Here is a 24,821-nt window from a genome sequence, read left to right on the forward strand (position 1 = left end):
AAGCATCTTCATAGGAGTCATAGTTATCTAGTATCTCTTCTTTTTTTCTCCATGTTTTAAAAAGTTGTAGCAGGGACATGTCATATATATCTTTATGTTGAGGAGTTTTTAATGACAATTTGATATGATTAATTAAGCTTGGTTTGGTAAGTTTCACTAAGCTACCTTCACAATTTGTCACTCTGTATCTACCTTTTTTTTTCATCAGGTTTTATATTATTTTTGTATGTGAAGTTTTGGGCTAAGTGGTATAGACACATGGGGCCTCATTCCGACCCAGGTGCAAAGGGATACCGGGCACCAGTAAGGACACCGGTTCCGGTAATCCCTAGGCGCCTTATTCACAAGGTCCCCCAACGGGACCCTTAAGGTACGTTTGGTCGGACCAAACGTACCTTACGGTTCCCGTTAGGGGACCAAGGCGCAAATAACAGCCTTATCATGTGCTTGGCCGTTATTTGCGCCCTCCCCATTCCCATTGAGCCCTATGTGGGCTCAAATGGGAATGGGGACTGGTTGGGTAAATGGGGACTTACCAGTCCCTCCAAGGTCGGAATGGACCGGTAAGTCCCCATCTCACCAAACCGGAGTCGGACCCCGTTTTGGAGGCAGCTATGGCGCAAATAGCACCATGGCTACCTCCAAACTCGGAATGAGGCCCATGGTTTCCAAAGTGGTACTCCTGTTTGGGTATAATGTGTCTAGTAAATTGTTTTTCAAAATGTCTTGGCTGTTGGGATCATTTTTGGCTATTGTTTCTATGTCGTTGTATGATTTGAGAACTCTTTCTAGATTTAGTAGGACCAAGACTTAGACATACTATATTTTCAGATTTTCCATACAAAGCAGTACCAGTTAAACGATCTGCAGCTTCATAGTAGCCACATTCTCTATGAGAGAGCATTTTTATACCTAAGCTGTACAATTTCTGAGACAGTGTTTTTTCTGATGATAGGTCATTCCAGAGGTCTTGAAGCTCTGTTTTTTCTGCTTTTGTTAAGTAGGTTGTAACATATCGTGCAACTGCAGTGGAATTGTCTGCAATGTACTGCACATCTATGTTTGCATTCCATAAGAGGGCAATGATTGCATTGTAATCATTGATATATTTTGCTTCTTCTGTTCTTTTTATGTAATAGGTGTTCTTAGGTGATTTACCTTTAACACTATGTCTAACTGAAGACATGAAGTTGTTCACTTCACCTGTTTCTGTAACTGGTCTAGGGAAACCAAAGCGGCATTTGGTGTAGTATTTCCCTTTGTTATTGTATTTGCGACGGCAATATTTGCCACATTTGTGTCTTTGAAATTGTACAATTTGTGCATGAAGATCACTATTTGTTGCTTCTGATGGAATATCACAAGTAACATATTTTTCGATAAACTGTAAAACAGTCGCATCACTGTCTTCACAAAATTTAGGAGCATCTTTAATCCATAAATGCATGTGGATATGTGGTGCTCCTCTAGCTTGGTATTCTTTTCTCCAAAAGAAGTGTTGCACTTCGCAGAGCGGAGGAACAGTTTTATTACAAATAAAGTGTAGCATAGCAATGAAACGATGATAGAAATATCTTGAAACATTAACAGGATCTAGAGAGCAAAGTTCTCCAGGTGTTAATATATTTATGTTTGTTTTGTTTTTGTGTGATATGCGTAGGAAATCATGTAAATCTTCCCATGCATATTCTGCACAACTTAATGTAACAAACCAAGTGGGTGGGCCAAGGTTTCTTATCATACAACGTACATCTCCGTGACGTCGGAACCAGTATTCTTTAGTATCACGCATGTTTGCTAACAGATTTATAATGCTTGATTGTAAAACCTCATCTTTTTCTTGCACTTATTGTATTAATTGCATAGCTGAAATATTTTGAAAGTGGGTTCCTGATTTCAATGTGTGTGCAACTCTGTAACATAGAGTTGCTAGTTCACTTTCAAAGATTAGGTGGAATATGTATTTCACATTTTGTCTAAATGTGGGATCTTCAGAATACATTCGTAATGAGCGGTATTCTGATGCTCTTATCTGAATAGGTCTATCATCGTACCTTCCTCCTTTGCCAGTAGGAAAGAGGAGAGGAAAAGCACATGCTTATATACTTTTTTCCCATATGCTGACTGGTGATCCTTTGGTTTGTCGCATTTGGTACGTTTCTAGTGCATCATCTATGGTGCCATTAGAGTGTAATGGATGAATTGTATAATGGTCTAAAATATTGGATACTGTAGTAGGATCTAGAAGTTCAAATTCACCAGTTTCTGGAGACTGTTGAATTATTTCAGTTGTTTCCCTTAAGTTTTCTTCAATATTAATTTTTTTGTAGTATTCATTATTGTCTTTTAGATATTGCAAGGCTTGTCTAACTTTATGTAAGTCTACGAGTTGTTACCAAATTTTTTTGTCTTTTGTATTTAACCATTTACTAAGACAATTAAAGATTGCTGTATTGGACGTTCCACTCCCAGATTGTGCACATTTTCTTTAAGATCTAATGGTAAATAAACTACTTTGCCACGAATGCCTTTCACCAATTCAGAGGGAGGTAATTTTGCTGTTTTTGGTTGAAGGCGTATTATTGCTTGAAGTGGGTGCACTTTTTGAATTATGATGCTCTCATATAAATTCAGTTGTTGCAGGGGTTTTGGTAGTGGGAATAATTCCAAATTATTTGTGATAGCACGTGAAGGAGTTTGATTGTTGTCAAGTTTTGTAGTGCAGTAACTGCAAAGTATTAAGGGGTCAGTTATTTTGTATTTGTTTTCTGCTACAAGGTAGAGAGCTAATTCAAACCCTTTGGAATCTTCATTGTTTTCTATTTTGTATGTTACATCTATAGTTTTTGTGTTACTTTTATAAAAAGTTCTGCAGCAACACACACACACGTGGTTTGGTACGTCAGCGGATGTACTTTAAATTTTAGTATTTCTTTTTTGTATTACTGTCGTAGAAGGTTGCCATCTGTACAGTTGTTGCTAGTCTGTTGTAAAGCTAATGCATTTTGTAAGTGGCTTTCACTGCCAAAATATTTTTTCTGGATATGCTCTATTTCTTCGAGTAGGTCTTTGGCTGTACCGTGTAGAAGATTGTTATTTAAATTGGCTAGTACTAAAGCAGGACTTTTAGCATAGTACAGTTTATAGACTAGATTTCTCATAGTTGAATGATGTGTTGATATCATTTTGATATGATGGAAGGTGCTTTTGCAAATAGGTCCTGAAATGCAGGCTAAAATGTCCTTGTAGTCCTGTGTATTTGCGCACTGGACAGGTATCCATATTTTGCAGCAGTTTCATTTTGATTTTGTCTTTGCCTTTCACATACTGATTGAGGAACTGGCGTAAAGATTTGAAAGATTTTTTGGCAATGTTACACATTGACGTGCATGGCCATTTGTATACTGGACGTTCTGGTTCAGTCAAATGGAGAGGTAATACTGAGTTTTCTGGGGATATTTTTGTAAGCAGTATTTCTTGTTGCATTATGGTATTAGGTTTTTCATAACCTCGTCCACTGCTATGTATGGCAATTGTGTTTGTTTGCTTTTGTTTGTATGCTTCTTCATTAAAATATGGTTCTGTGCTCGTGGTGTGACTCCATTCTCCTCCACAGATATTTAAGAAGATATTTTTGTTGACATTCCGTTTATTGAGAAGTCTCTTTTGTAATTTAGTAGTTAGTTTTGTTAGTGGTTTCATTCTGTTTAACACTAAAATAAATAACTTTCTTTTGCGAAGGATTGCACTGCCAATCAAAGCTTCTAAGATTATTTTTCCACAGTGGGTTTTAAGGGTTGTGCATGATTTGTCTCCTGTTTTTATAAGATTCCGAAGGACTCTGTGGCAGAACATTTTTGCTAAAATACTTTTTTTGGCACGGTTACTTGCCACTATATCAAGATTTATAGGAGCAGTTTTAGCAGTAGTGGTAGCTGAATTCTTGTTAATCATTTTCTATTTTGTTTTATATTTTGATAGAGGAGGCAAAGGATCTGTACTGGAAGCTTGTTTTGTTTCGCTAAATGACTGTATTAGCTGTTTTGTGTGAACTTTTTGTACAAACTCTGCTAGAGATGGATGCTTATTTTGGACACTTTTATTTTCATTTGCTCTATTTGCGTTGCATTCTTTGGACTTGCTTGTTGGTAGGCATTCTTTGGGGTCTGTTGAAAAAAAAAGAAGGTATGGGTTGGGCTGTTCTGCAATGTATGTGTGCTGTGTGCATGAGTGTCTGAGTATGATGGTGAAGATGTATGTGGTGGTGTGTGATTGTGCATTGGGCAGCTACAATTAGTTGGGAAGGCTATTCTTTGATTCTGTGTTACTATACTGCAGTTCAGATGACAGTAGAAAGTGAGCTAGTGGTGAGGAGAAGCACTAATAGTAAATCTAATGGTATACAATTAACCCAGTTCTTTGTTTTGTAATACTAACATTCTAGGGGTTGAGTTATGTTATTTGTGTTCCAAACAACTGGGATTTGAGTGCCATTCTGCCTGCTAATCCCTGTTTAACAAATGGGGATTTGTGGGCAGAATGGTTCAGAAATCTCAGTTTTTTTGGTGCACAAATTACAAGAATGAACCACACATTGTGTTTGAGTAACAGTAAGAATATTAAGGTATTATTGTGCTTACTTTTTTTTGTGGAATGAGCAGGTTTCTTCAGAGATGTTGTTTGTAGTTCAGATGCTGCTGCTTTTCAGGAGAGTGGTCTTCACTGCAATTGTAAATGAAAGAAGTTAGTAATTTTGTGTGTTTATAGCACTGATGTTAATTTAGACGTTGATTTTTATGTTTTTGTAGTAGTATTCTTGTTTGATATCTGAACATAGTGTATGCATGCATTTCATTTGACTATGTACAGCCTTTATATTTTATTTACAATATGTTAGTTCAAAATGCTTTGCAAATGAGTAGAATATTAAGTGTATGAAATTCACTTGGTTTTTTAAAGCTGTGTTATAGAATGTTAGGAGAAAGAAGAAATAATAATATATTTATTTTGCCATTTTTATAAAGTAAATGGCAGAAACGGTATAGAAAAGCATGGACTGTATGCATTTGTGAAGTTGTGGGTAATAAAGCAGAAGTATGTGATTTACAGGCAATGGTGTTATTGCAGCTGGGAGCTTTTCAATGATAGTGTCTATGTGTGTGAATGTATGAAGATGCATGGCCTTTTCCTGGCTCTGTGTAATTTTATAATACACTACTAAGTGTTTTTCCACAATTATACTGTTATTTCTGTCATCTTCTAATATTATAATTTTTTAGATAGGTGTGTGTGTGTAAATTGTAGATAGCAGACAGTTTTGGAAGAGACAGTCGATTATAGCAGATGGGAAAAATTGCAATACGTTAATTTTATAGGTTTTACAGGTTTAGTGGCATTACTCTGTTTATATGCATTCATAAGAGTTGTACATGTACTCTGAATAAAATATGCATACCTGTAGTTTGTATTCATGCATGTGGATATGCATGCAGCTGTAAGTAGAAATCTTGGAGACTTGTACAGTAGTTTTTGTAGTAGGTACTTTCCAATGATATGAGACTTGCACTCAGAGTGATCAAAAGTACATTTGAAGTGCTGAACTCTGATGATGAAGTTGGATGTAGAGGTCTTGGATGTGATTGGTGGATGGTTGTGTGACTGCCTAGCTGTATCCAATGAGGGAATGGCAAAGAGAGTGAAGTGGAAAGGGTAGAAGGGCTGTCTAAGAGTTATGCAGTCCGCAGACACTGCGGCTGTCCACGGACAGGGCGTGGCACATCTGGGGTTTTCCAGCAAATGTAGCATGGAAAGGGGACTGTAGGGATCAGCCAATCAGATGTCGAGGATGTGGATTTGTGTTGAAAGAGGCTGTGTGTAGTGAAGATGGCAGAGGCGGAGAAAGTCAGGGTGTTGGTGCTTGGAGATATGTTTGTGCATGGTTTACAGCAGTATGCTCAATGCAGGCATGTGGCAAACAATTTTGATGTTAAAGGAGTGGAGGTGGTGTGGAGCATTGTGCCTGATTGCAATGTACAGGGAATTGTCCAAGTTTGTGAAGATATGGGAAGGATGAACAGTCCCCATGTGGTAGTTTTGCACTATGGTGCTTTCCATTTGCGCTATGTCAGTGCCCCTAATTTGTTGGCAGATTTGGAACACTTGCTTCAAGCAGTAATGAACATCCTTCCAAATGCCAAAGTAATTTTTTCTGGATTACTACCTAGGGCAATATGGGACAATAGTTCTGTTTTTTGTCCTCAGCAAAACATTGCTAGGTGTGCAATCAACCGAGGCATGTGTGCGTTCATGCTTAGAGCTGGTATGTTTTTTCTGTAATAATGAGAATATTGATTCCAGTAATGCTGTTTACTTTAAAGAAGATGGCATTTCCTTATCTTTTTTGGGAAATGCCATGCTGTTTTGGAATGTAAGGGTTGCTTTGGAGAAGGTTATGTGAAGATGTTAGTAGTAAAGTAAGAAAAAAAAGAACCAACCTCAAAGGGGAAATGGGGCACACTATTTAAATTTACATTCATCACGCTCAGATTTTCAATATGTCCGCCGACATGGCGGTTGTCCGCGGACATCACATATTACATACAGAGATTTTGGGGTGGAGAGGCATGCAAATGAGAATGAGCAGAGCAAGGGATTGGTCAGTAAAGTTTACTGGGTGTGTTGTGTAAGGAGAGAGTTTGTGAGAAAGTCTATTTCCTTAAAGAAGAACAACTAGCTATGGCTGTGTGTTTATCTGGATTTCGGGAGACTCATGGATACATTGGCTGGAGGTGCATGCAGAACGCTGTTGAGTAGCAGCAGATCTTGCATTCCCTCGTGTGGAAATGCACTGGAATGGAGTGCGTGGAATGAAGTGGCTGGACTTGATACCTCTCTGTGCTAGTTTGGAGACAGAGCACCATCCAGACATAATTATAATTCATTGTGGAGGGAACAATTTAGGACATGTGTCTGGAATGTCTTTGCAATTTGCAATGAAAGAAGGACTTGAGAAGGTCATGGACATGTTTCCAAATTCCCAAGTAATTTTTTCTCGTATTGCGCAGAAACAAATGTGGCTACGTTCTTCTTCATTTGGTCCACAAATGGAGAAAGTGAGGCGCAATGTCAATAATGCTGTTTGTGCCTTTCTAAGAGATGTTGGCATGTCCTCTTTTCACAATGAAAATATTATGTTTCATAGCACATACATTTTTCGTAAAGATGGAGTCCATCTTACTTATGCTGGTAATCAGATTTTTCTGAGAAATGTACAAAATGCATTGCAACCTTTTTTTGGAATAACAGGCATCCATTTTGCAGTAGGTGTTGACTATTTCAAGTTTTTCAAACACAAAAAAACACCATCAAGAGGCTCTTTTCAGAGCCACCACTTCCTCCCAGAGAAAAGTGTAATGGTTTTGATAGGGCAGCACCCTAAAATCTTTGATGTCCGCGGACTGCCCGCAGACTTCTAAAAAATGCACAGGGTCCTGCTCAATTTATTTGCCACTTCTATTTTTAGACTGTGAAAGGCGGCTCTGAAAAGAGCCTTTTTTTTTAAATTGTTGTTTTATTTATTTTTGTTTTTTTACACACAGCACGCTAGGAGAGGAGGGGAAAGGAGGGTAAGGAAGGGACACCAACCACGGGGATGAGAAAGGGCAGGTGGAGAGAGGAGGATGTAGGTTGGGCCTTATTTAGGTAGTGGGCAGACCTTCTCATGCTCCTTGACCGTAGTCTCAAAAGCACTCCGAAGACTCTCCCCCCTGCAGAGTACTGTGTCGCAGTACATACACAAAACTGTGACCCTCGAAAGGTAAGGGTCAACAGCATCATGGATGGCCTGTGAGGCAGCTGGAGGGATGCGCTCTCCCACAGGAGTGTCTCATGTGGTGAGAGGAGTGGAAACGGAGGATGTGGTAGAGAAACTCAACCTACTACATTGATCACAAGGTACAACCTTGCGAATGGCCCCACCATGGAATGACCTCAGGTGTCGCTTCATAGATGTCGTACCAAATCTGTACGAACCAGGCCTCCCACGACACAGCACCATTTTGCACTGGTTACAGGTGACCTTGTTTGCACATGCTTTTGGTAATTCACCATGAATGGTAAACAACCGCCACACCCAAGACTCACTGCGAGTGCTGGTAGTAGGGACTTCCAGTACCTCATCCTCATCATCCTCTTCATCCTCCTCCTCTACATCCTCATGCCTGTTCCTCTCTTCAGGCCCTTGGGGAGGTGGTGGTGGTGAAGGGGGCGGGGGTGATGCTGAGACAGCTGTAGCTGGAGCAGCAAGCATTGATGCCATCAGGTCTGATGGAAAGCAGCAAGAGCAGCAAAATCTGGAAGATTAGCAGCCAAAGTAGACAATACTCTGTCAGATAGCCAGAAGCACAATGAGGATAAGTTCTGGGGTATGGTCTTTTATAGGGGTGTGGGTGAGCGCTTTGTGGACACCCACGCGGTCTGCGGACAGATAAAACACCCAGAAAAGGCTCAAAAAGGTCCAAAAAGTATGTAGAATGTCAGGGTCATTGTCTGAGACATGTGCTATGGTAAATTTTTACTCTAAAATACATTGGATTGTCTGAAAAAAGTACTTTTAAAATGTTTGGGGACCCAGACACTGTCCGCAATTCAGGACACACGCTCAGTGTGGGTGCAGTCACATGATGATGTCGCAAATACGTCCGCGAAGGGGACGGGTGTCCGCAGGACACTAAATGGACAGGAACGGCTGTGCACATGCGTGCGGGGGTTCTACGGACAGTGTTCGGGTCCTGAAAGTAATTAAAAGTGAGACACAAGTGAGACGGACAGTTACGGACAGGCGGGATGTTCGTAGGACTTAGCGGTGTGGCGCGTATGTGCGTAGATGTTCTAGAGTTAGTACGGACAGGTATAGTGTCCTTAGGACACCTTCATTTTGGATAATTACGGACATCCCGGACACCGTGCGTGTTCTACTAACAGTTTTATTTTGCTTGTGTACAGTACGGACAAGTATAGTGTCCTTAGGACACCTCCATTTTGTTTAAATTATGGACATCCCGGACACCGCGTGTCTTCTTAGAACAGTTTCACCTTGCCTGCGAACAGTACAGACAGAAATACTGTCCTTAGGACACCTCCATTTTGTTTAATTACGGACAACCCGGACACCGTGTGTGTTCTTAGAACAGTTTCACCTTGCCTGCGGACATTATGAACAGGTATAGTGCCCTTAGGACACCTCATTTTGGTTAATTACGGACATTCCCGACACCGCGTGTGTTCTTAGAACAGTTTTATCTTGCCTGCGGACAATACGGACAGGTTTAGTGTCCTTAGGACACCCCCATTTTGGTTAATTACGGAAATTCCGGACACCGCGTGTGTTCTTAGAACAGTTTCATCTTGCCTGCGGACAGTAAGGACAGGTATAGTGCCCTTAGGACACCCCCATTTTGGATAATTACGGACATCCAGGACACCCGTCCTTTCCGCAGACATCTTAACTGCCTTTTTTAAATAAGTAAGACACAAAGGACTGAATCAAAACACACATAATATTTTTTTTATTATATACAGATTTAAAATTTTTGAAAGAGAGGGGGAAGCAGAAACTGACACAAACACAGGGGAATTGGGGGTTTCGAGAGGATGGATAGGAGGAGATGAAGGGATGAAGTCTCATCATAACGTTTTTCTTGGTGGGGAGGGTTTGTGGATAGTTGACTGGGATATGGAGAGGGGGAACAGGTACATGTGGCGACAATGATATTTAATTTTTTCTTTTATGTGGTCCTCCACAAAATGTTTCAAAAGATTGAAATTTTGCATGAGCATGTCCATTTTTTGTTCCATGCGCTGCTGAGTATTTTGTAATGTCTCTTTTGATGTATTATTTTCAATGTTTGTATGGCCTGCTAAAAAGAAATATATATGTTAAGTGCATATAAAGTAATGATTATTAATTTGGTTATATAGAGAAGTGTCTACCATTAGTATCCCTATCTTGAGACATTTCCTCACGTGGGAAATTTTCTTCAAGCCATTCTAAAGTACTGGACATTTCTGTGTAAAAAAATATATATATTACTTTTACTGTACCTAATACAGAAAGTTTAGAAATATATAAGAAAATTTAAGTTTACTTACTAGCTTCTGGTAAGTTGTGTTCTTACTGTTCTGTAGGTCTGCTGTTGCTCCTAGTTGTGCAGTTTCTGTGAGGTAATTATGTTGGAAGCATATCTGTTTTGTTTTGGTATATTCCATTTTAGTACATATGGTATTTAAATGGATGGTTGATGTGTTAGATATATAGGTTCCACTTCTTATTTATTATCACATATAATGTGTTTGTGTGCTGCTTTTTGAATGTGTGCAGTGTTCATATGGCATGATAGAACAATTTAAGATACCGCCTGAGTTTTTGGGTAGTGTTGATGTTGTCCGCGTCCATCCGTGGACATACGCAGTCCACAGACATCAAAATCACTAGCTGGGGATTCAGTATGTTCTATGTTACATGTATATAAAGAAAGGGAATCCTAGTGAACATCTATCAAATGTACACTATGAATATGTATATTCAGTAACGTTATGGTTAAGTTGCGTTACTAAAAACCTATGAAATTCAGTCAGAAAACTTTGTTAAAGGGACGTTATGGTTAAGTTGCGCTACTAAAAACCTATGAAATTCAGTAAAAAAAACTTTGTTAAAGGGACGTTATGGTTCAAAGTAAAACCAAAAAAACCCTGAAATTCGCCAGTTATGGTAAGCTAAGCAACCATAACTCACGCCACCACCGTGCACTGCTAAGACTAACACCCAGGACATCAAAGATGACATCCCAAATGTCATTGATGACATCACGTGTGCATTTACTTTTCATGAAAAGTCTGTACAAGGGATTCTTATTATAATGTTGACGAAAAAGTGTCAAGGATCATTGGAATAAATATCATGAGCTAATTAGTGCATTAAGCAATGCATTGATATAAATAGCGTTCTATTATGAAGTTCTATCCAGTATACTAAGCTACTCATGCAGAAACATAGGCATTGTGTGCAGCACAATGATGAAGGTGCAATATTCATAATCTTGCCATGTTGAATAGTGAAATGATAACTGCTTTCTTATTAGAGTTTTGCATACTGTGAAACATGTAATAAGTAGCTAATAAAACCCACGTGCTACATAATTGCATTATTATAGCAAAAACACAAAGAGACAACAACACATACAAATATGAGTATATACAGGGAAAGTGAAGTAAGCAAAAAGCAACAGTAGTAGCAGAAAGAGTTCATAACCTAACTGATTATCTTTATGCAGAGAAATGATTGCTCTGTTTCAAAGCTGCTACTTACCCTATGTATGTGTATCACATGATGTGACTGGACCCTGAGGAAAGTAGTGTGAGTACAATGTATACAAATATGAGCATATGCAGGGAAAGTACAGTAATACAAAAAAACCTATCAGAAAGTGCTGATAACCCTACTGATTATCTTCATGCACAGAAAGGATTGCTGTCTTTCAAGCCTGTGTCTTCCCCTATGTATATGTTTCATATGATGTGCCTGGACCCTAAGGGAATTACTGTAAGAACATACTTGAAGGATAAGTCTACAAATATAGTACCTTTTCAATTTTTAGTTTCTGACTGTTACTGAACAAAACCATTTGGCCTAGATATGTCAGTAAAGGATGTCATTTTTGATGTCCTGGGTGTTAGTCTTAGCAGTGCACGATTGTGGCATGAGTTATGGTTGCTTAGCTTACCATAACTGGCGAATTTCAGGCATTTTTCGGTTTTACTTTGAACCATAACGTCCCTTTAACAACTTTTTTTTACTGAATTTCATAGGTTTTTAGTAGCGCAACTTAACGATAACGTCCCTTAAACAACGTTTTTTTTACGGAATTACTATATATACAAAATGTACACCTTTTTAATAATAGATTTAAATGTAATATTTCATTCCATCTTTTTTATTTTGTATTTTCACAGATGTGGACATCATCAGTGATGTCACGTGTGTCGGTATGAACAGTAAATGGTGGGGGCTGGAGTTATGATTGCAAAACTTACCATAATTAGTGAATGTATTTGTTTTTTAGATGTTGTGCTGCAACTATAAGGTTAAATTAACAAAGTATGTTCACTGAATTGCAAAGTTTTTTTATTAGACCAGCATAATCAAAAAGGGCTTTCATTAGGGTATATTAACTATAACATCCATTAAATAAAAAAGTTTTCATTGAATTTCAACGTTTTTTGATTAATGAAGATCTTTCATGATATTCACCACCGTATGTAAGTTATTAATCAATCCTATTTAAACATATTTGAAAGACCTATAGCGTTCCTTTACAAACAGATTTTACCATGGGATTCCCAAGGGATTCTCGCAGGTTTCTAACAGGAAGATAAAAATGATCTGACTCAAAATGGGTTTTTCAGCTCACTCCCAAAGTCCAAAACAACCCTTTGGTTCTCTCCACACTGGTACCTTTTTTTAAAACCACTGTTTACTACCTCCAACTAACATTTTGAACACTTTTATTTTTTCGCTCCCTCAGGAATACAATAGGAATCACTTGGGTTCAGCAAGAAAAATGGTTGCTTTTCATTTCTGAAAATCATATGATCTGCAATGCACCATGGGAGATAATTAAAAGGTTTTTGGGACCGGGAGCACCCAATTCTCCATCAAATCTATTACCAACTACTGTATGGATTCAAACCAAACTCAAATAGGGAATATACACAAAGCTTTGGCCCAAAGATGTTCTTATTTGGTGCAAATCGATGCTGCAGTTTTGACTGTGCTTGTGTTCAATTGAAGAACCTGTTTTTATATGGGAAAATGAAAGGGAGCTGGCCGAATGCAGGTTTTTTCCATCAAAATGTCCACTTTGGAGAGGCCTGTGCCAGACATTTATTTTGAAAAATGTCATTCAAATCTGTCCAGTCAGTCGGGAAGTTATAAGTAATAGAATTTCGTGAAAAGTCAATGCAAATGGCAAAATACTCGTAACTATATGGCAGCCAAACAAACATGCTCAAAATGAGATCTGTGTGGAGGGGGGGCAAGGTCGCTTTTGTATTATGGGAGAGGTGAGGAGGGTAGAAAGAGATCCACATGTGTAGTTGAAGAGTTTGGGTTAAGCTGTACAGCCCTTTTTGTGCTATATCATTTTAATCTTTGTCAGGTTTATCAGGTCGAGGCTGAGAGATAGAGGCCTGTTGAATGGGGTTCAATAGAGATTATGGGGGTGTAGCGCTCAGGTTTGTAAAAATATTTGTGAATGAATTTCCTTAAAAAACATTATAGGGGAATGGGATTATCCGATTCCAAGATGGTAAATCTTCTACTTAAGAATGATTGGAGGAAGGTCAGCCGTAGCATAACTTAGAACCTTCACCAAGGTTCTAAACTGCCTTTCATCTGCTGATTTGAACCTGAGAGGTCACAGCAACTAAAACTCCAGTTCCCAAGCAAGGAAACCTGAGTCAAGATGAAGTAAGCTAAATTAAACTGTAGAGGCAGTAGTTTTTGATGTCAAGGTCAAGTAAAAAGTTAATGGAAGAAATGAAACAATTTTTGAAATTGCTTTATATAAGAACAATATATTTTTTTAAATGTTGCCTTTTAGAACTGTTTAATTCTAAAAACCTACTGTAAAAGATAAGGCAGGATGTTCAACTGAATTTGAAAGCCAGGCAATGTAAAGCATGGCAATGTGAACTGTTTAATTTAACTCTGTTCGTAGACAGAGTAATCAGCGTGAGCAGCACGGCTTGGAAGAAAGAACCCTGCGGCATGAGCAAGTGTCGCATCATCAGGAGAAGGCTTTCACATTGCCTTGCAGTCCTGTAACAGCTCTAAGCATTCTAATCATTGCCCGTTTCCCCAGCCTGGTGCATCGAGGCAGATGTTCTGTCAGGGTGGCACGAGGGTCCTCGCCATCACTGTGAAGCTAGTTATTGAGTTTTAAGTGGTTGCGGAGTGCGAGGCAGTTTACCAAGAGGGCATGTCATCACAGGTGGATCGAGTGCACGAGTGCCACCAAAGAGGTTTTTAGCTCATAAGCTCAGAAAATCAAAATACTTTAAAATTTGAACTGCAAAGAACCACATACCGATACACAAAAGCTCTTAAATGGTCATCATGAGAAAAGTTGTACAAAACATGAATCACCAGTAAGGAGAGCATAAGGAAGAGAGACTAATATACCCTTGAGAAAAAATTAAAGACATAACTGTAAGAGGAGAGAACAAACCACTACTGAAAAAGGTTTTATTAACTTATCAAGAGAGATAGAAAAAGACAAAGTATAACAAGTTCAAAAGGATTTAGAGCATATTTTCCTGGTGTACAAGGATCAGCAGCCTTCCAGAGTGAAGGCAAGCTAATCAGGTAAGTAGTGAGGGGAGTATAGCACAGGGGCTCAAGAGATGGTCAGAGAAGATACGCTGCAAAGCTAACCTGTAGTGTCTTTACGTGTAGATCTCTGCTTGAAGAGTATAACATAAGGATTCCTGAGCAGAGTGAAGAACCAGTGTGTAGGAGCGAGATCTGACCATTTGTTTTGTTATCCACTTCCCCTTTGTCCTGCAGGCTGTCCAATCAGAAGCGACTATCTGTCTCCTCTAGACGGACGGTTGGGGTCTGGTTAGTGGGCTCATCTTAAATTCCTGCATTACAGAAGTCTGGGACTTCACAGTATAAAAGACTCACAGTAATTAACCTGTGTGCATTGAGATGGAGTCCAATCGTGATTTCACCCAGGGGGAGCTCGGGAATATGCTAGAAATAAGAGAAGAATTAAAATCTTCCCACAGGGAGACTACCATTTTGACCACTAGGCTCGAAGAACTTAGTTTGCGAGTGGCAGAAGGACTTGGGACACCGAGTGTAGTTTCGGACAGAGAGCCACCTGATTCCGGGGCAGAAGGCAGTAGTAGAGAATGAGGAGAGTTACGTACTACTAATCCCTTCCAGGGTATGGGTCCTCCCCTGCTGGTGACTCCATTGGTTCCTCCCCAGCACTTTTGAGGAGATTTGCAGAGGTTCAGAACCATTTGGATGCAATTTGAGGTGGACCAGAGGCTTTCCCTACCGAGACTTACAAAGCAGCCTTCATTCTATCCTATTTATCAGGAGAAGCAGCTGCTTAGTATGTACCCTTGCTTGCTAGAGGGGGTCTACAATAACAGAATATGACTTTGTTTAAAGCTGAATTTAGCAAGATGTTTGATTGTCATTTATTGATGCACAGTGTGGATTGCAAGTTTTTGGAATTAAAACAGGGAAATAAGGAATTAGTTGCTTATATCACACAATTCAGAGCGTTGGTGTTGGAAAGTGGTTGGCTGGAAGAGAAGATAACTTCTCATTTTTACTGAGGGCCTAGAGAAGAACGCAGGGATGCTATGGCTGTCATTACTGAAAGAACCACTAATTGTGAGAATCTCATCAACTTAGCAATGCGGCTCGACGGTAGACCGATGAAAGAAGGTAAGAGCGTAAGAAAGGAGTTACTGACGGAAGTACTTGGCTAAGGAGTGAAGACAGATGGAAATGGAGATAGGGTGTCTTAACCTGCAGAAAGGGTTTGGAGTGCCTTTAAGTAAAGCGGAAAAGTAGAGGAGAAGGAAGGAAAACTTGTGCCTGTATTGCAGGGATAGTACCGACTTTATAGGCAGATATGCAAGAGCTCATTGAAGGTTTTTGAGTCATCCACCCAGAGGTCAGCAGGTGACGAATTCCATAAAGTCTGAAGTACCACACATCACCTTGAATATATCTTGGTTCTGGGAAGGTAAGGTAAGGTGGTGAGGCCCTTGTGTGCTGGATTCTATAGCCACAGGAAATGTTCTTAATAAAAAAGTTAGCAGCCTCTTTAGAAATTCCCATTGTTCCAAAGTCAGTTCCCGAGAAAGTTTTCGGCCAATGTATGATACGCAGTTATCCTTTGGTCCAATCGCTCATGAAACTAAGATCTTGAAACTGATCATTGCAAGTACACATATGGAATATATTGTCTTTGAATGTATTGATACCCCACAACTACAGTTGATTTTGGGGATTCCATGGTTAACATTACACAATCTTCACATTGACTGGGGGAGAAGAACAGTAGAATTTAATTCTGAAAATTGTCTTTCAGAGTGCTTTTGAAATAGATATCTTGATCAGTCAGTAGTAGAATAGAAGGCACAGGTTGGAATTTGTTTGATGCAAGGAGAGGAAGACAGACATACTATTGGGCCACAAATGGGGTATATTCTGGATTTTTACCAACAATCTAAGGAGGTGTTTGATGAATACGAGGCTGGAGAGTTGCCCCCATGCCGTCTATTTGATTGTAAGATTGAACTGGAGCCAGGGACCTGATTCCATGTAGTAGAATATATGCCCTTACTGAGGAAAATGAACATCTTAAGAATTACTTGCAGGAAAACCTGGCCAAAAGCTTTATTAGACATTCACAATCACTAGCAGCTTTGCCTTTATTTTTTGTTTAAAAAAAGGATAAGACCTTTGGTACCTGCATAAATTGTTGTTCATTGAATAAGATAACCATCAACAACCGTTACCCTCTGCCTTTAATATCAGTCATGTTATATCGGATATAAGGAGCTAAGATGTTCACCATGCTTGACCTAAGATGGACTTATCATCTCGTGAGAGTCAGAGAGGGAGATGAATGGAAGATGGCATTTCGCATAAAGTTTGAACTTTATGAGTACCAGGTAATGCCGTTTGTACTCTGCAATGCTTTGCCAGCCTTGCAATTTTTCATCAATGAGGTATTGAGGGAGTTCTTAGATGTCTTTGCCGATGTGTATATCGACAACATTTAGATTTTCTCTCAAGATCTAAAGCAGCATGAGGAACATGTGAGTAAAATATTGCAGACGCTGAAGGATATGCAGTTGTTCACAAAACTAGAAAAGAGACAATTTCATACCATTCAAGTAGAATTTTTATGAATTGCAATCTCTCTGGAAGGGCTTTAGATGGACACAGGAAAGATTCAGGCAGTTAGGAAATGGCCAAGCCCCACTGGTGTGAAGGACATTAAATGTTTCCTGGGGTTTGCAAACTTGTATTGCTGTTTTATTCAAGGTGTTTTACAGGTGGTGCCACCAATTACCAGGTTGTTGAAAAAGGGGTCTATGTTTTTCTGGCCCACTGAAGCAGAGGAGGCATTTCAATTTTTGAAGAATAAATCTACTACAGGTCCAGTGCTGTTAAATCCAGATGTGGATCAACCTTTTTGTGTAGAAGCAGATGCTTCATTTTTGGCCATGGGAGCTATTTTGTCGCAACGTCATCAGTCTACTGGTCAATTGCATCCTGTGGCTTACTTTTTGAGGAAGTTTACAGCATCGGAACAAAACTACATAATTTCTGATTGAGAACCGTTAGGAATCAAGGCAGCATTTGAAGAGTGGAGGCATTACCTGCTGGAAGCACAACACATGGTAACGTTGTTAACAGACCACAGAAATCGGACCTTTCTACGTTCCCAGACAACTTCGATGGTCACTATTCTTTGCTTAATATGACTTTGTAATCACTTCTAAACCTGGACGACTTAACGGTAAGGCGGATGCATTATATAAGCACTTGACTGGTAGTGAAAAAGTAGATCCACTCTCTCTGGTTGCTTTACTTGAGGAAAGAACTTCTTGCTAGGAGGAGTGGAAAAGACAGGAGAATCAAATTTGACAAAGAAATCCACCTTAAAATGACCTTGGGACAAATGTGAGTGCAAAAAGATTCTATCAGAAAGATTTAGGATGGAGTACCTTATGTAGAAGCCAAGATGTATTTAATAACTTTAGACTTGAGAAAGGAAGCCTTAAGACCATGTCATGATTCACCATTAGGGCATCCAGTTTTCAGGAAGACGCTCGAGCTAGTATGACGCCAGTTTTGGTTGGAGAGCATGAGAGTAGATGCATTCAATGTTATGAAGACTTGTGAGACCTGTGCATGCGCTAATCTAGTAAATAAAAGACCCGCAGGGTTGTTAATACTGTTATCACTTCCACTGAGAACCTGGCACACAATATAAATGGATTATATTGTGGATCCTCCTCTTGATCAGGGATGTTATAATATTCTGTTGATTGTGGATGTTCTAACTAAGGTGGGGCATTTTATTCCCGTGAAGGGAATGGCTAATTTGGCAGAGGTTTTCCTCCAAAATGTTGTAAAATCACATGGATTGCCTAGTCAAGTGGCAGACTGAAAGAATTAACCAAGAATTGGAGAAGTATCTAAGGTGCTACTTGAAGGCTGGGAAGAGTTTGGTGGATTTGGTGTGGGCGCCAGAGTTGTGGTATAATAACTCTGCAAAGGACTCTATGTCCATGTCTCCTTCCTTTATTAATCAGGGATTTCATACTAAATTCATGCATGAGGTTATGCCCGAGGAGGTTCAAGTGCCTGTAGTTGATGACAGTTTAAAGAGGATGAGTGAGAATTTACGTAGGGCTGTAAGTGTGTTGCAACAAAGCAAGACTAGCTACAAGAAATTGTCATGACCCTTGCCCCTGGCCCTCACTGGCAGGTCAGCCTTCCAGTTAGGGCCAGGTCAAAGGCCTTAAAACCTCATCCAAGACTCTCTCGGAGTCAGTCCTGGCACCATAGGCACCAGGCTTGTAACCATCATGAAGACCAACATTAGAATGGGACTATTTACTTGGGACTATTTAACTTGGGGGGGTTCAGCCAACATGGAGGCACACACATAGCTGAGTTACAAGGAACTGAGCTATGCGGTCTAGTCTTTTGGGTGTGCCAGGCCTGGGACTACTTTACCTGGACTACTTTGGGTGTGGCAGGCCTGGGACTATTTTACCTGGACTACTTTACCTGAGACTATTTAAATCACACCCAAACAGCAGAACATGCTTTGCGTTATTCTGCTGTGGGCAGCGTAACGCTCACAGTGTCAGTTCTTTGATGCCAGCTTACCTGAAACCAAGGACCTGCAGAGAGAGAAAGAACACTACAAAACTTACCTGGAACAGTATCCTGTCTTCAATCCATCGCCGACTTCAGTTCCACTCACCTGAAGGTACGAACTCCATCATCAGGCACTGCATGCATCCTGGAATACCATAACCTGGAAAGAGGAGAAAGAAAGACAGCATTAGTAAGCGTTTACTCAGGTTTCCTTCCGAATGAAGAAAGCCACACAATTCTTACGTGGGTAGTCATCTCCTGGTCAGTATCATTGCTGGAACATTACGGCGCTCGGCGAGAAACATCGCAACCTACAAGGAGAGAAAAGACACAGGTTAGTAATATAAAAGGTGAAACAGCGCTGCACATTGCGCATTACTCACCGGACAGCATCGCCCACACCGCGCTTTCGCCTACCGGCCCATGCTCATCTTAAAACTGCATGACAACTCCAAAATACCTTTCCATACCTAAAAGGAAATAAGCAAGACATTATTATTCAAACTAAGAGGAACATAAGAACTGCATATAAAGACTGTAAAGCAGCAAACCTGCGGAGTCGCAGCAGGCCTGGATTCCCACAGAAGGGGCTTGCACCAGTGAAGTAACTTGGTCGCTGCTCGCCCCCCACATCTACGCGCCCCTGCCAAGAGGAGCAGGATGGAAAATCCACCTTCTGCAATATTAAGGTGAGGCGAGGGCACAAGGGGGAGGAAGGAGTTGAGGCCAAGAGAGGTGGGAAAACATAAAGACAATCTGGTATTGAATCCAGCTCTTCTATATTGCAGACCCATCTTTAACCAGAGGCCTTACCAAGGGACCGGGAGAGGGTTCGAGAGTGCAAATCATCCAACCAGGGCTGGGTGGCGTCCCCTTGGATACCAGGTGAGTGTAACAGAAATATCTAGATGTTCATCACCGAGAAGCTCCAAAGTATTAAAAGAACCATAGACTGATAAGGTCTTAAGTGGTCATCATGAGAAAAGGTGTACAAAACAAGAATCACCAGTAAGGAGAGCGTAAGGAAGAGAGAGAGAGGAAGACTAATAGACTCTTGAGATAAAAATAAAGACATAACTGTAAGAACAGGAAACAAACTACAGAAAAAGTTTTTTTCAACTTAGCAAGAGAGAGACAAAAAGACAAAATATAACAAGGTTAAAAGGATTTAGAGTATGTGTTCCTGAGGTTCAGGGATCAGCAGCCTTACCGAGTGAAGGGAAGGCAATCAGGTAATTAGTGAGAGAAGTATAGTACAGGGGGTCATGAGATGGTCAGAGAAGATTTGCTGCAAAGCTAACCTGTAGTGTGTTTACTTGTTGATCTCTGCCTAAAGAGTAGAACCATAAGAATTCCCAAACAGAGTGAAGAACCAGTGTGTATGAGCAGGATCTGACCATTTGTTTTGTTTTCCACTTCCCCTTTCCACCCAGGCTATCCAGTCAGAAGCAAGTATCAAGGCTCCTCTGGTCGCACGGTTAGGGTTGGGTTAGTGGGCTCATCTTCAATTCCTGCAGGACAGAAAGCTGGGACCACACATTCTTACCACATAGATTCCATATATTACAGGGGGTACTAAGTGCCATGTGTCAATCTCTCAACTTTAGTAATTTTATGACCAGAGTCCCCAAATAGCTGCGGGCATACTGACCCCAAAGGAGGCAGTGGCTTTATCACATTAGATAAAGCGCATGAAATGTTACCTCCCTATTATAAAACAGGGTGTAATAGGAGCTGAAAGAATACAAGATCCAATTTTAGAAAAATTGATATTATCCAAGTGACCCTCAAGGATAGCTGCCTGGTGGTATGTCTTCTTGCAATTGACTATAGGACATACCATCTCATGGTCTTCTGTATAAAATTGACAAAGGCCATTATATTATAAGTAAAATATAAAGGAGGATCACTGTCCATTGTGGCTAAAGACAGGGGGGCCTTAACATATGCACATGGCCATCACATGCTCATTCAAGAAGAAAGCATGCCAAATGTGTTCCTCTTACACCTCAGCAATGATGAGATTCTCATGCACATTTTGACCTGGATAGTGGACAGCTTATCAGGTAAAATTGCTGTTCAGAATTGGTTAGATTTTATTAAGTTAAATAAAATAATGTGTCTTCAAGCAACATGGGTAATGACAACTTTACATCATCCAGGCTGTGCTGACTATTGGATTCCATCATTGGTTGATATTAAATGGAATGCCGATAGAGAGGAGGTAGAGCAGAACTGACTTGATGCTGCTAGAATCCTTACTGCCATCATTGGTTGATATTAAATGGAATGCCGATAGAGAGGAGGTAGAACAGAACTGACTTGATGCTGCTAGAATCCTTACTGCCATGAAGTTATTGTATTAATAAATATGTATGCCTAGCCATCTAAAGCATATGTACCCAGAATGCAGTAAGACTTATTAGAGGTGTTATTAATATGGTTATGACTCCCCTACAAAAGAAGGAATCATAATAATAGTGGTGATATGAATACCCTATTTGAAACATTGAAGAGAATGGAAAAAACATGGCGGAAGAAGATCTTGCCTGGAGGATCCCCAAATTGCTTATTGCTCATACTGGTTGATACATTATCCATTTGCGTGTAAAATGGCCCATGCATGTTATTCACAAGGGGTGAAGGCATGTAATGGGCAATTATTAGGAGACATTCCAACAGTCTCCAAAGTTAGAAAAAAGACGTCTTGTAGCCACATACATTACATCTTACTGAATCTAAAGGGTTGGCAGCATGCATTTAATCATCGTCTAGGAAAGTGATCATGGCCCGGTGCACTTAACTCTGAGTTTACCTAATATCAATTCTAGGGATTTGACCATGTCTCATTTTATGAATACAAAGAACTAGTAATATTCTGAAAAGGAATCAGTGTCCTTGCCTAGATATAGTCCATCTATGAATCTATGAGGCTTTATTTGCTCTTTCAATTGAGGTATATCATCTTTATGATGTACTAAAGGTGTATGAAGCAATAGTAGCTATTTGAGCTCCTTGTTAGCAAAGAATCTATAATTAAATCAACCTGGTCTAATCAGTCTTGGTCTGATGGAGAATGTTGTTACGAGAAAGCTAATTAATTTTTTGGCTTTAAAGTTTTGTAAGAATGATAAAGGTGAGGTTTCAAAGTTAAGGACAGCATATAAAGATGTTCTTGATTGAAAAAATATGTCTGCAAACCAGAAGAAGTATAACAATGTGATGGGAGATTTTATTGACAATGGACATATGACCTTCTGGAGAATTATAGCTGAGTATTCACTTGTAGGTGGAAATGTTTTGGCCAGCCGCGACATGGCAATTAGTGAACATGCTTGTGTTGAACATTTTAAGAATATGTATAAAGGCAAAATGCTGCTATTCCCCAATACGGTAAGGCTAAAATGAAAAGTACCAAAAATGGGTAAAAAGTCACTGCTGCCACCAGCTTGTCCATTTAGCACACCTAGAGTAACCAAAAATCCACTGAGTTTTAGTCTAGGGCAAACATAAAAAGTGTACTCCATTGTACTGCATTGTAAGATGCATTGTAAAATGATAAAAGTTACTAAAGTGCCCTTTGAAGGTGGCATTACATTGGTTTGAAATGAAACCTCTACCATTTGCAGCAAACACGTTTATTTGGTGATTCATTTCACTTTTGGACTGTATGTTCCTTAGATTTCACTGCACTCTGCCATCAGTACATTTTGCAGCAGGTGTGGGATGTCTTTCTCAAAATAAAAATGTTAAATCAGACTGGGCAAGTAACTGACGTGTACACCCTTCCCATTCTGGAATTTCATATAGCAAACGCCAGAAACTGAATTTGCAACCAGAGCTTGGCACTCAGCCAATCAGGTGCCTGGAAATGTGGGAAAGAACACACAGTGAACTGCCCATGTTTCTCCAGCTATCTGAGGTCTTTGCCCATCTGAACAACCAGCCCCCGCCCACCCTACTCTGCCCACAACACACCCTCCCATCCAAATCATCCACTAAACCAGCTCATAATACTGCACCCCACTTACTGTCTTGCGCTCTCCTCACCACCGCTCCTTGCCAGGCCGCCGTAGACATTTACTATGGCAGCAGCCATCTTGTTATTTTTCACCAGAGATTGGGTTAATGCAATGTCGCCAGATTTTGTCTCCATTAAAAAAAACTCTTTACACACCACACGAGCCCTGTGGTGCGAATAGCAATTGCCCCCTGCTTAGGGCGGGGGTGAGCCTTTACTGAGGCCCTTGGTTCACTTGGGCATGCTGAAGCTCGGACTTGCATTACCGGCCCTGTGTGTCCCCCTAAGCGGGGTGGTTGCTACAATATGGCTAATTGCTGGAACGATAGGTGTGATTATTATCCAACACATTGCTACTCATTATATAGATTTACAAAAGATAAAAGGTTAATGTTAAATCATCTTCCCCTTTTCTTATTGGGTCATTTGCTTATCATTCTAAGATTGTTCTCTAAATTGAGGCCGTATTTACAGTTTTCTGCATCCTGCTCGTGCTCCCCATCTTCATCCTCATCCAGGTCGATGGTTATGATGAGTGGAGGATGAATCGGTCTTGAAATACTCTCTGCATTTTTCAGAAGGATTTCAGTAATGGTAAGATGCACAATCCCTTCCTGTGGTTCTGTTTTGGACACATTGTCTAAGGGAAAGAACAGAAATGATCTAATCACCGTTAAATGACACACCATTATTTTTTAATGATAACATGGTCTTCGAATTTATGTTTTAGTAGTGCAAATAATCTTGACCATTGTAAATAAGGGGTGGGAAGCAACATCTGGAACCACCACTGTGCGAGTAATGGCTTGCAGTTCGGTTTAAATAGAGTACATAAAACGCATGTACTGTTGCAAGGTCTTCACAATGAAATATCCGGGTCTTCTCAGTCATATTCATGGGGATGTGTAGGTCGTCGGTTTTCCAATAAATAGGTTTTGATTCTTATTTGCTTTAAGGCCTTGGTGAACTTCCCTCTCAGTGGTACGTGGATGAATTAGAGTTTGGGGTGACATGTGAAAAAGACTCAGACTACCCACAATTCCTCGGATTACAATGTTCTTAGCCCTACAAAGACTTTCAAATCTCAGTGGATGTTTGGGATTTGGGCAGAGATTGGACTGCATATCATTACACATGTCTTTGACACAGGAGAGGGTGATGCAGGGAGAGAGGTGGCTGGGATGGAGTGAGTGACAAGTGAGTGATCCGCAGCAAGAGAGAAAAGGAGAGGGCTGCACAAATGTTGTTGACTTATCTTAATGAGGCTACACATCACAATGACCATTTCGCACATTGTCAACAAACGTGCAGAAAAGATGTATGTGTAAACTGTAGGCGACACATTTTAATTTGGGTGTGGCCACTCAGTCTTTCCAAGTTCAGTAAACCATGCACAATTGTTTGGGGTAATAAGGTCAAATACGTCATTATCAGTGGTACTGGTAAACATAGTTGATTTGCTGTGCGTTCTTATTTTAAAAAACGTTCTTATTTTGTGTTGGGATCATATGGAATAATTATCATATATGGCACATGAGAAGTAGCGAGTGGGGTAACTTATCCCTATTTGGCTAACACTGTTATTTCTAATCACCACATAAAGTAAATATCCAATGTAATTTTAAGTCATAATTATGTGGTATTTAAAAATAGCACATATTTGTTTACATTCCTATCATACTACTAATGAGGCCTATTGAAGATGGCAGTATTTTATGTCTGCATCAACCCGGGACATACTTGAGCTATGGACTGAGCAAAACAGCTGGCTGAATTCACCAATGATGCAGCAACTGGAACCATGTTTTGGAG

At 40.0% G+C, this 24,821-nt stretch overlaps 1 protein-coding gene across 10 annotated transcripts in view; it reads right to left on the bottom strand.

The window, feature by feature from the left end:
* Positions 1-24,821, bottom strand: part of C12H12orf50 (chromosome 12 C12orf50 homolog) — an 826,751-nt gene that overhangs the window by 605,675 nt on the left and 196,255 nt on the right. For all 10 annotated transcript variants that reach the window (XM_069627751.1, XM_069627750.1, XM_069627746.1 and 7 more), the window contains one exon: positions 23,482-23,649. In XM_069627751.1, coding sequence (XP_069483852.1) covers positions 23,482-23,649 — 168 coding nt within the window. The remainder of the gene's footprint in view (positions 1-23,481; positions 23,650-24,821) is intronic.

Source organism: Ambystoma mexicanum, chromosome 12 (genome assembly GCF_040938575.1).
Source record: "Ambystoma mexicanum isolate Mex_15411 chromosome 12, UKY_AmexF1_1, whole genome shotgun sequence".
In the NCBI taxonomy this organism is placed as follows: domain Eukaryota; kingdom Metazoa; phylum Chordata; class Amphibia; order Caudata; family Ambystomatidae; genus Ambystoma; species Ambystoma mexicanum.